This window comes from Carcharodon carcharias, chromosome 14 (genome assembly GCF_017639515.1).
Source record: "Carcharodon carcharias isolate sCarCar2 chromosome 14, sCarCar2.pri, whole genome shotgun sequence".
NCBI classification, from domain to species: Eukaryota; Metazoa; Chordata; class Chondrichthyes; order Lamniformes; family Lamnidae; genus Carcharodon; species Carcharodon carcharias.
The window spans coordinates 121,914,805-121,928,366 of NC_054480.1; the positions used below are offsets into that span (position 1 = coordinate 121,914,805).

Consider the following 13,562-nt stretch of genomic DNA (forward strand, 5'->3'; position numbering starts at 1 on the left):
GAGCAGTAATTCTGCGTTGGTTCCGCAGTGAGATAAAGTGTGCACATTCAGGATGGGTATACATAGTCGGCTCCAACGGTGCCGTGCAGCCTGTTGGCTAATGATCTGTGTTGTAGAGTTAGGGGAAAGTGTGAGCACAGGATTTCCTATGGGGGTCCTTGTGATCTCTTGTCCTCACCATTGTCATGACAATACCATGGATAGTGACCATGGACAGGTTCTTGCACGCTGGTAGGCCAGAAATCATTGGAACTGTGGTGACCATGACATAAAATATCCAGAGTGACCATGATGAGTTTTTGTAGTCATACTTGAGCGTATTGGATCCCAGGGATTGATTCTCCAAGCTATTACACACAGGGAGTTTGGCAGTGGTTGGTCGAATCATTATTTGCCACCTCTGTGGGTACATACATTTCATTGTACGCAGTGGAAGGATGCTTGCACTGGTATCCAGTTTTGCAAAAACATTATGCTGACCCTTCATCGGAGGGCTTATAATCCAGATGGTGGCAGAGGCTTCTGTTGGTACCGTTGTGCTGATACATTCTTTGATGTTCACCATGCTGAATGTTGGCACACATTGTGTACTCATGGCCTAATCATCCTCATCATCTGAATGTATAGGTTGGATAGACATTTTGTGGATATTATGTTGATGCTCTTGGTTGGTTAGAATGCTGTACCTCTTTGGCATCTGTTTGGGGCTTCTCATGATGTTGAACCACTTATTTTGGTCTTTGCTTTCTGCATTGACACTTCCATTGTGCTCTGTTGCCACATGCCTTGCTAATAGCATTAAAAGCTGGGCAATTTCTGGGGCTACATCACCTGCATTGCTTACTAGGCTTGCCTGCATTGGCTATTGTGCCAATGGCAGATGAACTACACATAACCTATGGACTCCATCTACCCGTTAGTATGTCTTTGTATTTGTGTCCACTTAGTAGCAGTGTTTCCACACTGTAACCATCAGGTTGGTCCAAGATGTCTTTTTGGGATACTTCCATTAGGGTAGATGTTGTCGCAAGCTCAATTATTCTGTCAGATAATTCAGCTGCCGTGAAATCGCAATCGCACCCCATGTCTTTGCACCTACTTATAAATTGGTCAGTGGTCTCTGTCGGCTGTTGCTTAAAGGACATGAGTTCCAGACGGTATACTCTGACATTAAGCTTCACTCCTAATTAATCTCCAGGTGTTGACTATATTTTATCTGGATTTTTCAGATGGTCAGTGGATGGACCTAACTGTAGAGGCCCTCATTGCCTATAGCAATTTTAATTTTAATTAGGAGACTCTGAAGAAGGGTCATATGGACTCGAAACGTTAACTCTGTCTTTCTCTTCTCAAATGCTGTTAGACCTGCTGGGTTTTTCCAGCATTTTCTGTTTTTGTTAATTTTAATGAGTTGTTTATCTGGTTTGAAAATATCATGGTTCAGAAAACAGCTCGACAGGAGATCAGAATAAGTGAATTCAGATAGGGGGTCAGTTGCCTTCCAATTGAGTGTTGGAAATGTAATGGTCACCTTTTACCTTTTTGCAGGAGTTTTAATGCTATCTGGAACATTTTAGGTTTCCTCCAGCTCTTTTAGAGTTAATTTAGCTCTGTGTTGCAGTATAGGTTATTGCTTGACAGCAATGGTGGTGCTGTTGACTCTTTCAGATTTTTCCTGGTTTAACTCTAAGCTCTGCCCACATGGCAATGATTTAGGTGGGAAAATGGCTGCAGACTTCAAAAATGAAAGCAAGCAGTGAAAAATACTTCTCTTTGCAGGCTTCTTCTGGCTGTTACAGGATGGAGTCTTCTTCCCAGCCTAATCTGCAGTATTTTCACTTTCCCAGCAGAAGTAATAATGGATTCTTCTCCAGAGTCTGCTTTTTAAATTCTATTCCTCCTTAAACCTTGCAGCAGGTAGATTTTAATTCATTAAGTTCTCCCAAATTTGAACTATCTTGCTGGGACCCGATGTCTGCTGGCTGGAGCAAGGTAAGCTCTTAGAACAGATGTACGGTGTGTAGAATTTGTACAGAGCTGCAGAATCTTGTGCACATGGTGAGTTTTGATCGTTGTGTCACTTTCACACCAGTTCTTTCGCTGGGAATCAAAGGGTTGAAGCTTGTATATTTTGCAGTCAAATCTTCAAAACCATGCTGCCACCATGCCATCATGTTACATCCTTCATTGGTACGATGTACCAATCATACACACGGATTGCTGAAGCAATTATGTGGGTTCTTTACTTGAAGATAAGACTATGTACAGATAATGTTCACTAAGAAGCTGTGAGGCACATGTCTGACCTCGACCACAGCTGCCTGCAGGCTGCCCATGTCATGGGATTAATACATCATATCCTGTCCAGGTGGGTAATGATTGACAGCAGTTTAGGACATGTTCCCTTAAAGGTTCATGCACACCATATCACAAAACCTGCAACCTCTTGAAAGAGAAAGAGCAAGGGCAGCAATATTGTGGGATTATCATCATCTCCAAGTCACACACACTCTACTGACTTAGAACTATATAGCTGCTCTTCACTGTTGCTGGAAAATCCTGGAAACCCCTCTCCAACACCTACACCACATGGACTGCAAATAGTTCAAGAAGGTGTTTTACCATCCCCTTCCAAAGGACAATTATGGATGGACAATAAATGTCAGCCTTGCCAGTGGCATGTCCACCAATGATTTTTTAAAAAACCTGTTAATGAGGGATAGGGTGAACTGAGGCTCAGTTCCTGACTGGCCCTACAGAATTCCTGCCCTTATGAATTGAAGCCTAGGTAAATTTTGTTAAGCCATGCCACTGTTTAGCTCCAGTAAAAACAAAAATCTATCCCTGAGAAAGGAGCACTGGGTCAGCACAGCTCAGTGACCAGTTACTCACTGGGATAAACACTGTCTCACATTGTCTGAAATTTACAGCAATCAGCCTCATGTGTCAATAGTCATTCCCTAGGTTTGTAGTTTCAGCGTGAAATTCACACAGGGAGCCAGGATCGACAGCATTGCTAACGAGTATTTGTTGCTGCAATATTGATCACACAGATCTTCAGAAAGATTTCAGAATATCCATTTTCATTTTAAACCACCCCACGCCTCCGAGATTTGCAAGTCATTGGCAAGAAACAAAGAATTGATTTGAAATGGATCTGAACGTTCTTTTACCTGTTGGCACAGAGAGTGGGGAGAGTGGCCGAGAGAGACTGGGTGATGGTGAGCTGACCACCAAGCTCTTCCTGTTGCTGCGGCAGCTGAAAAATTAAGAAAATAACATTCAGTCTGAGACAGCTTAAAAATGGAGTAACACCCACATGAGCAGAAGCTGGCAAACCAGGGCAGGAGCGTGTGCAAAAATTCATGGACAACAACAAAAACATATATTTTTATAGCACCTTTAACATAATGAAACATCCCAGGGTGATTCACAGGAGCATTATAAAGCAAAGCATGGCCTCAAGCCGCATGATGAGATATTGGGACATAACTTGCAACCGGTGTCGGAAAGAGATGGCCCACAGGAATTAGAAGAAATAAATACATACTTATCTGCCCTTGGAAATGACACTGACCCTTCTGTTCGCTGGAGCTGCTCACAGCCTGTATCGAAAGACATCTCACAGGCCCCAGTAAAGTGCAGCTCCAGCAGATTCAAGGAGGCCATGCCCCCGTTTTTATGGCACATGCTGCCATAAAGCAGTTACCTTTACAGGGCCAGTGAAATCCTCAAGCCAGGGCAAAAGTAAGTGTCTAAGGTAAGTGGATAGGATTTGGGGGGGGTGGGGGCTCAGAGGTCTTGGGGGTGGGGCCGGAGGTCCAGTGGAAGGGGATAGGGGGTGGTGGGGGGGTGGGTGTCAGTCAGAGGTCTTGGAGGTGGTGCCGGAGGTCCGAGGGAGTGCAGGGAGGGTTGGAGGTCCAGTGAGGAGGTGGGGGTGGGGGCGGGTGTGTGTGTGTGTGAGGTCTTGGTGGGGGTGGGGGTGGCTTAGAAGTCAGGGGAGGGCGGTGTAGGGGGAAGGGCTGGGGCGGGTCGGAGATCAGGGGGGTTGGTGGGGGTTTCAGAGGTTGGCGGCAGGGACATTGGAGACTGGGGGTGGGGGGCTTTGGAGATTAGGGTGTCAGGAGTGGGGGGTTGTTGTGGTGATCGGGTGTGGAGGGGGAGTCCCATGGGGGCCTTTACAATAGTTACCCAGAAGTTAGAAGAGGTTTTAATTCTAACTTTTTCTGAGTAACAATTGGTGTAACTCTGGCCGAACCATCCGAAGTTTGCGATTTAAACCGCATTTTTGGATTGTTCCTAGCTCATCGCGAGTTTCCAGAGGAAGTGTGCACTTCTGGGCAATTGCCTTGCAAACCCTTACCTGGAGGAAAGTGTGGTAGAGAGGTGGAGTGGTGTGGGGAGGCTATTCCAGAGTTCAAGACCAAGACAACTGAAGGCGCCCACCTAGTCTGTGCTGGTCTTTCCCCTCCGTGTGAGCAAATAGACCCATTCACATTTATCTACCCTGTTCCCGTATTTCTTTACCCACCTCTCCAATCTAATCTTAATTGTTGAGACAGTTTCCAAAGTCTTTGCACATGTTGTCACATCCCAAATCTGTTCCCAGCTTTCCCAGAACTCCATGTTTGAATCCCTCCAATCAGCTTTCCAACCCTGGCACAGTACTGTGTCTTATCAAAGACACAGATGACATCCCCACACCATTTAAGAAGTATTTAGATGAACATATGAAATGCCACAGCATACAGGCTATGAACCAAGTGCTGGAAAATGGGATTAGAATAGATGGGTGTTAGTAGCATGGACATGATGGGCCGGAAGGCCTGTTTCTGTGCTGTATAACTCTATGACTCTATGACATCCATGTGACTTTGACAAAGGTAAACCTTCCTTTGTCGCTTCTCGACCTGTCTGCAGCCTTTGACACAGGTGACCACACCATCCTCCTCCAACACCTCCATTGTTGTGTAGCTAGATGGGGCTGCTCTTACCTGGTTCCATTTTTATCTATCTAATCATAGCCAGAGAATCATTTGCGATAGCCTCTCTTCCTGCTCCCACACTGTTTCCTCTGGAGTCCCTCAAGCTTCTATTCTTAGCGCCCTCCTATTTCTCATCTACATGCTGCCCCTCATTGACATCATCCAAAAGCACAGGATAGTTTTTACATGTATGCTGATAACACCCAGCTCTATATCACCACCACCTCTCGATCCCTCCACTGTTGCTAAATTATCAGGCTGCTTATCGACATACAGTACTGGATGAGTAAAGATTTCCTCCCGTTATATAATGGGAAGACTGAAGTCATTGTTTCTGGATCCTGCTGCAAACTCTGATCCCACCTACCAACTCTATCCCTCTCCCAGACAACAGTCTGAGATTAAACCAGTCTGTTCACAATCTCATTGTCACATTTGATCCTGAGATGAGCTTTTGACCTCGGATTCGCACCATCACTAAGACTGCCTATTCCTATCTTCATTACATCACATGACTTTGCCCTGTTTCAGCTCATCTGCTGCTGAAATCCTCATTTATGCCTTCGTTACCTCTAGATTTGACTATTCCAATGCACTACTGGCTGGTCTCCCTCCATAAATTTGAGGTCATCCAACACTCTGTTGCTTATACCTCAACTTGCAGCAAGTCCTGTTTTGCTATCACCCCTGCGCTCGCTGGCCTATATTGGCTCCCAATGGTCGGTTTAGTTTTGGCACAGAGTTTTAAAGAGGTTAAAGAGTTTTCTATCTAGGTGGTATTTAATTCTCACACCTGAGGACAGTTGATCTTTGATGAGGTGACTAGCCACTGTCAGGTAGATTGTAAACAGTATGGGGACTATCGCACAGCCTTGTTTGACATCGGTTCGGCTTTTGAAGACATCTGTTTCAGATCTCCCACTCAAGACAGTTGCAGTCATATCGTTTTGAAACAGTTGCAGGACTGTGATGAAGTTTTTGGACATCCAAATCTTTTGAGCACAATCCCCAGAGTCTTGAGATTTACTCGGTCAAATGTTTTGGTCAGGTCAATGAATGCAATGGAGAGACATAAGTGACATAAATGATCTACAGTTTGCGGATGACTGCAGTGCTGCTGCCCACCCTGCAGCAGATTTGCAAGCCATTCGTGATCTCTTCAATTCTGCATAGAAGAGACTGTATGGCCTTCTCCTTGAATTTTGCCAAAACAAAACTCACATCAACCCATATTTGGTCAGCCAGATATTTCACCTCCCATATATGATGAAGGAAGCACTCTGGATAATGCTCAGCGCTTCCCATCCTTGGCAGCCACCTCTCTAAAGGCCACCGTTGATGAGGAGATCTAACACTGGATCAGCTGCGCCAGCTCAGCTTTCTATAAACTACGGCAGTGAGTGTTTGACAACAAAGACCTTCACAAGTCACCAAAAGTTTTAATGTACAGAGCAGTTGTCATCACCATGCTCTTGTGCTGCAGTGATACCTTGGCTCTGTATCAGTGACACATAACAGCACCAGAGAAATTCCATCAGCAATGCCTCTGGCACATCCTCCAGATTCAATGGGAGGACCATCAAGCAAACGCTAGGGTCCTTGAAGTCAGCTCCCCAAGTATTCAGGCAAAACTCCTGCCAAATCAATTTCAATGGATTGGACACCATGTCCAGATGGCCAAAAACCATCTCCCCTACAAGGTCCTGTTTCCTCAACTCCTAAATGGCCAACATTTCAGGGGAGGACCAAGAAAACACTTCAACAACACTCTGAAGCTCTCTTTGAAGTACAGCAGCATTGATATTAATGACTGGGAGGAGCTTGTTACCAATCATTCAAAATGGTGACACCTTGTCCATCGAGCTGCATCATGCTTTGAGTCACAGCTCCTTCTGATGAAGCAGAGAAGGAAATGAAGCAAATTCTGCACTTTGGATCCCACTACCTCGTGGGACGTCCTGTCCCCTGTGCCCAAATATCTATGCATTGAGAATTGGCCTGTTATTTAAAATTCATTTGCAGGTTGTGGGCATCGCTGGCTGGGCCAGCATTACAGCCTTGGTTCAAACATGGACAAAAGAGCTGAACCCCCGAGGTGAGGTGAGTGTGACTGCCCTGTAGCATTTAAATGAGTGTGACATCAAGGAGCCCTAGCAAAACTGGAGGCAACGAGAATCGGGGAAAACTCTCCAATCATCTCAGTATCAGGACATCGCTGCAGGAGGCTTTCAGGGTAGAGTCCTAGGCACAATCATATTCAGCATTTTTTTTTATTCATTCATGGGATGTGGGCTTCGCTGGCTGGGCCGGCATTTATTGCCCATCCCTAGTTGCCCTTAAGAAGGTGGTGGTGAGCTGCCTTCTCAAACCGCTGCAGTCCATGTGGTGTGGGTACACCCACAGTGCTGTTAGGGAGGGAGTTCCAGGATTTTGACCCAAGCACATTGTAGGAATGGAGATATATTTCCAAGTCAGGATCGTGAGTGGCTTGGAGGGGAACTTCCTGTTTGTGGTGTTCCCATGTGTCTACTGCCCTTGTCCTCCTAGGTGGTAGTGGTTGTGGGTTTGGAAGGTGCTGTCTAAGGAGCCTTGGTGAGTTTCTGCAGTGCATCTTGTAGATGGTACACACTGCTGCTACTGTGTGGCAGTGGTGAAGGGAGTGAATGTTTGTGGATGTGGTGCCAATCAAGCGGGCTGCTTTGTCCTGGATGGTGTCCAGCTTCTTGAGTGTTGTGGGAGCTGCACTCATCCAGGCAAGTAGGGAGTATTCCATCACACTCCTGACTTGTGCCTTATAGATAGTGGACAGGCTTTGGGGAGTCAGGAGGTGAGTTACTCGCCGCAGGATTCCCAGCCTCTGACCTGCTCTTGTAGCCACAATCACATGAAGACTCCTGGCAGAAATGCATGGCCCTGAGTAGACATCATCCCTGAATCAAAGGACAGCCAATGATGACAGCATTGGCTCCCAGTCAAGCAATGTCTTGATTTTAAAATTCTCATCCTTGTCTTCAACTCCTTCCATGACCTCTCCCCTCCTCATTTTAGTAATCTCCTCCATCCCCATAACCCTGTGAGATATCTAATTCTCGCTCTTCAGCACCCTCAATTTTAATTTCTCCACTCCATTAATGCTTGCTCAGTGTTCTGTTGCCTTGACTCCAAGCTTTGAAATTCCCTCCTTACACTGCCTGTATGACTTGTTTCCCTCCTTTAAATTGTTCCTTTCTCTTTGATCAAACTTTTGGTCATCTAACCTAATAGATCCTCCTGTGACTCGAGTCTTTGTTTTAAAAAGTTCCTGTAAAAAGCCCCGGGGATGTTTCATTATGTTACAGGTCCTATGTAAAGATAAGATATTCTTGTTTCTATCTCGAACGCTAATCCTCAGCCTCACAATTCTTCATATGCAGGAGTTTCTGCTGCCCTCTTATCGAAATGAGATGTTGGACAAAGGCCCATCTGTCCTCTCAGGTGAATGTAATGGATCATACTGGCACTATTGGACTAAGAGCAGGGGAGATTGTCCCCAGTGTGCTGCAGCCAACACTGACCCCTTACCAACAATGAAAAACAGATGGCCTGGTCACTTTCTGGGTGCTGGTGTGGGATCTTGCTGTGCACAAGTTACATAACATGTTTCCCACATTACTGGGGAGGAGGAGGTGGCCTAGTGATATTATCACTGGACCAGTAATCCAGAGACCCACTGTAATGCTCTGAGAACCTGGGTTTGAATCCTTCCATGGCAGGACGGTGAAATTTGAATTCAATAATAATAATAAAAATAAAAACCAGGAGTTAAAACACTAATGATGACCATAACACCACTGTTGATTGTTGTAAAGATCCATCTGGTTCATTAATGTTTTTTGGGGAAGGAAATCTGCCATCCTCACTGGTCTGGCCTACATGTGATTCCAGATCCGTAGTAATGTGATGTACTCCTAAATGGCCTCTGAAATGGCCTAGCAAAAGTCAATAAAAAGGAATTAAACCGGACAAACCACCCAGCATTGACCTAGGCGCTGGAAACGACATCAGCAAACCCAGCCCTGTCGACCCTGCAAAGACCTCCTTTCTAACATCTAGGGGATTGTTCCAAAATTGGGAGAGCTGTCTCACAGACTAGTCAAGCAACAGACTGACATATTCGTACTCACAGAATCAGACATGCAGCAATCCACTATTTAGGAACTCACCAAGGCCTTGGATAACACTTTCCAAAGACATGACCACTAGCATCTAGAAGGACAAAGGCAGCAGATACATAGGAACACCACCACCTGGAAGCTCCCCTTCAAGTCCGTCACCCTCCTGACTTGGAAATATATCGCCGTTCCTTCACTGTCACTGGGTCAAAATCCTGGAACTCCCTACCTAACAGCACTGTGGGTGTACCTATACCACAGGGACTGCAGCTGTTCAAGAAGGCAGCTCACCACCATCTTCTCAAGGGTAATTAGGGATAGGCAATAAATGCTGGCCTAGTCAGCAATGCCCATATCCTGTGAATTAATTTAAAAAACACACCGCCATCGCCATCCCTAGGTAGATCCTGTCCTACCAACAGGAATACATGGACAAGGAAATCTCCTGCTGATTACCACGTACCGCCCTCCCTCAGCTGATGAATCAGTGCTCCTCCATGTTGAACATCATTTGGAGGAAGCACTGAGGGTGGCAAGGGTGCAGAATGTACTCTGGGTGGGGGACTTCAATGTCCATCACCAAAAGTGACTCGGTAGCACCACCACAGGTCAAGCTGGCTGAGTCCTAAATGACATAGCTGCTAGACTGGATCTGCAGCATGTGGTGAGGGAACCAACAAGAGGGAGAAACATACTTGACCTCATCCTCACCAACCTGACTGCCGCAGATGCATCTGTCCACGACAGTATCAGCGCGGGATTGACCACCGCACAGTCCTTATGGAGATGAAGTCCCGTCTTCACATTGAGGATACCCACCATTGTGTTGTGTGGCACTATCACCGTGCTAAATGGGATAGATTTTGAACGGATCTAGCAACTCAAGACTGGGCATCCATGAGGTGCTGTGGGTCATCAGCAGCAGCAGAATTGTACACAAACACAATCTGTATCCTCATGGCCTGGCATATCCCCCACTCTACCATTACCATCAAGCCAGGGGATCAACCCTGGTTCAATGAAGAGTGCAGGAGGGCATGCCAGGAGCAGCACCAGGCATACCTAAAAATGAGGTGTCAGCCTGGTGAAGCTATAAAACAGGACTAGCCGCGCACCAAACAGTATAAACAGCAAGTGATAGACAGAGCTAAGCCATCCCACAACCAATGGATCAGATCCAAGCATTTGTTACAATCTTCAGCCAGAAGTGCCGAATGGATGGTCCATCTTGTCCTCCTCCAGAGGTCCCCAGCATCACAGATGCCAGTCTTTAGCCAATTTGATTCACTCCATGTGATATCAACAAACGGCTAAAGGCACTGGATACAGGAAAGGCTATGGGCCCTGACAATATTCCAGCAATAGCACTGAAGACTTGTGCTCCAGAACTTGCCGTGCCCCGAGCCAAGCTGTTCATTACAGCTATAACACTGACACCCAGCCAGCTATGTGGAAAATTGCCCAGGTATGTCCTGTACACAAAAAGCAGGATAAATCTAACCCGGCCACTTACGCCCCATCAGTCTACTCTCGATCATCATAAAGTAATGGAAGGGGTCATCAATAGTGCTATCAAGTGGCATTTGCTTAGCAATAGCCTGCTTACTGACCCAGTTGGGTTCCGCCAGGACCACTCAGCTCCTGACCTCATTACATCCTTGGTTCAAACATGGACAAAAGAGCTGAACTCCCAAAGTGAGGTGAGAGTGGCTGCCCTTGACATCAAGGCAGCATTTGACTGAGTGTGGCATCAAGGAGCCCTAGCAAAACTGGAGTCAATGGGAATCAGGAGGAAAACTCTCCACTGGTTGAAGTCACGCCTAGCACAAAGGAAGGCGGTTGTGATTGTTGGAGGTTAATTATCTCAACTCCAGGACATCACTGCAGGAGTTCCTCAGGGTAGTGTCCTAGGCCCAACCATCTTCAGCTGCTTCATCAATGACCTTCCTTCCATCATAAGGTCAGAAGTGGGGATGTTCACTGATGATTGCAAAATGTTCAGCGCCATTTGTGACTCTTCAGATACTGAAGCAGTCCATGTCCAAATGCAGCAAGACCTGGACAATATCCAGACTTGGGCTGAAAAGTGGCAAGTAACATTCGTGCCACACAAATGCCAGGCAATGACCATCTCCAATGAGAGAGAATCCAACCATCACCCCATGACATTCAATGGCATTACCATCACTGAATCCCTCACTATCAACATCTTGGGGGTTACCATTGAGCAGAAACTGAACTGGACTAGGCATATAAATACCGTGACTACAAGAGCAGGTCAGATGCTAGGGATCCTACTGTGAGTAACTCAGCTCCTGTCTCCCCAAAGCCTTTCCACCATCTACAAGGCACAAGTCAAGAGTGTGATACTGCAAAGTCTGTACTCCCGACTATGCTCCCAACTTGCAGCTCCCACAACACTCGAACAGCTTGACACCATCCAGGACAAAGCAGCCCACTTGATTGGCACCCCACCCACAAACATTCACTACCTCCACCGCCAATGCACATCAGCAGCAGTGTGTACCATCTACAAGATACACTGTAGAAACTCACCAAGACTCTTTAAGTAGCACTTTCCAAACCCACAACCACTACTGCCTAGAAGGACAAGGAGAGCAGATAGATGGGAACACCACCACCTGGAAGTTCCCCTCCAAGCCACTCATCATCCTGACTTGGAAATATATTGGCCGTTCCTTCACTGTCGCTGGGTCAAAATCCTGGAACTCCCTCCCTAACAGCACTGTAGGTGTACCTACACCACGGGGACTGCAGTGGTTCAAGAAGGCGGCTCACCACCACCTTCTCAAGGGCAAGTAGGGATAGGCAATAAAATGCAGGCCCAACCAGCAATACCCACATCCCGTAAATGATTTTTTTTTAAAAACTACAATTCCAAATTATTTCACCGGCTGTCAAGAGCTTTGGGACAGCCTGAAGTTATGAAAGGCTTTGTTTCATTGCAAGTTCTTTCTTCTATGTAATCTTGCTTCTTTACACTCCTTGTACTCAACCCTTCAGATGCCAGAAACAATCTGCTTCTATCTACGCAGCCCCATCCATTTATCATATTAAATATTTCTATTACATTGCCCTTTAACCAGAATAATTCAAACAAAAATATCCTGCTGGGAGATGGGATAAGAACAGCATCAGAGGATGATACACATTGGGGACTGGGACAACATTGGGAAACAAGAGTCAGGAAAAAAACAGGAAGTGAAAGTTAGAGAATCAGGAGTACGGCTTCACATTACCCGGAGTATAGCATTATCATTACATTATATGTTAACAAACAGTAATATAATTACCAGGAGTATAGCTTCATGTTACCTGGCAACAATAACATCTGCTTTTTTACGCTGCCTTCAAAGTGGTAAAATGTCCCAATGTGCTTCACAGGAGTGATTATCAAACACATTTTGACACTGAGTCACAAAAGAGGATATTAGGACATGAACTAAAGGTTTGGTCAAAGAGGGAGATTCTGAACAGTATCTTAAAGGAGAGAAAGATAGAAAGACAGAGATTAGTGGGGGTTGGGGTGGAATTTCAGAGTGTGGGATCCAGGCAGCGGAAGGCATGGCCATTAATGATGAAGCAATTAAAATCAAGGGTGCTCAAGAGGCCAAATTTGGAGGAGAGCAGAGATCTGGGAGAATTGTGGGGCTGGAGGAGATAACAGAGATAGGGAGGAGTCAGGCCATGGAGGGATTTGAAAACAAGGTGGAGAATTTTAAAATCAAGATATTGCTTAACCACAAACCCGTATAGGTCACCGAGCACAGGGGTTATAGCAGGGACTTGGTGATGTTTGGAACTAGACATAGTTTTATGTAAGTTATATTTATATTTGTTTGGTAGCACAGAACATGAATATTGCTGAAAAAGGAGACGTGTTGAAGCTTTTCATTTTGCACTCATCAAAACACTTTGCAAAAATACCAATATAAGGGGAAAACGACAATTTATACTGTATGTGAAGATAGTGCTGATTGGTTGGCAAGTGGACTCTGATTGGAAGAGGCGTTGCTGTGGAGAATGCACTAGTGATCGTGACTACCAGTTAAATGCCAAGCAATGTTTGAAATTTAAACCAGGCAGCTTGACTCTGATTGGTCAAGCATTGTCCTGAGGAATGAATTAGCAAATGGCTCTCACTTACTTTGTTTAGCTGAAACAGGTGCAAATTGTGTACATGTTCTTTCTGTCTGCAGGGCCCTGAGTATTAAATTATGTGGCTTCCAATATATGCAAATGCATCACACTCCGAGCCTAACTGACACTCTTAAATTGGCTGTCAGCATAGTTCTTAGCACACTGAGGATTATTTAGCAAATGCTGTCCAATCACGGAATCACATCTAATGTTGAACACTGTTTTCTCAGTTCTGCAAGCATGGGTTGCTGGGTACGGTCTGTAC

The 13,562-nt window shown here is 45.6% G+C and overlaps 1 protein-coding gene across 1 annotated transcript in view; it reads right to left on the reverse strand.

Moving 5' to 3' along the window:
- mast3b (microtubule associated serine/threonine kinase 3b) overlaps positions 1-13,562 on the reverse strand; it is a 224,362-nt gene that overhangs the window by 192,490 nt on the left and 18,310 nt on the right. The window contains exon 2 of the mRNA XM_041204551.1: positions 3,174-3,259. Coding sequence (XP_041060485.1) covers positions 3,174-3,259 — 86 coding nt within the window. The remainder of the gene's footprint in view (positions 1-3,173; positions 3,260-13,562) is intronic.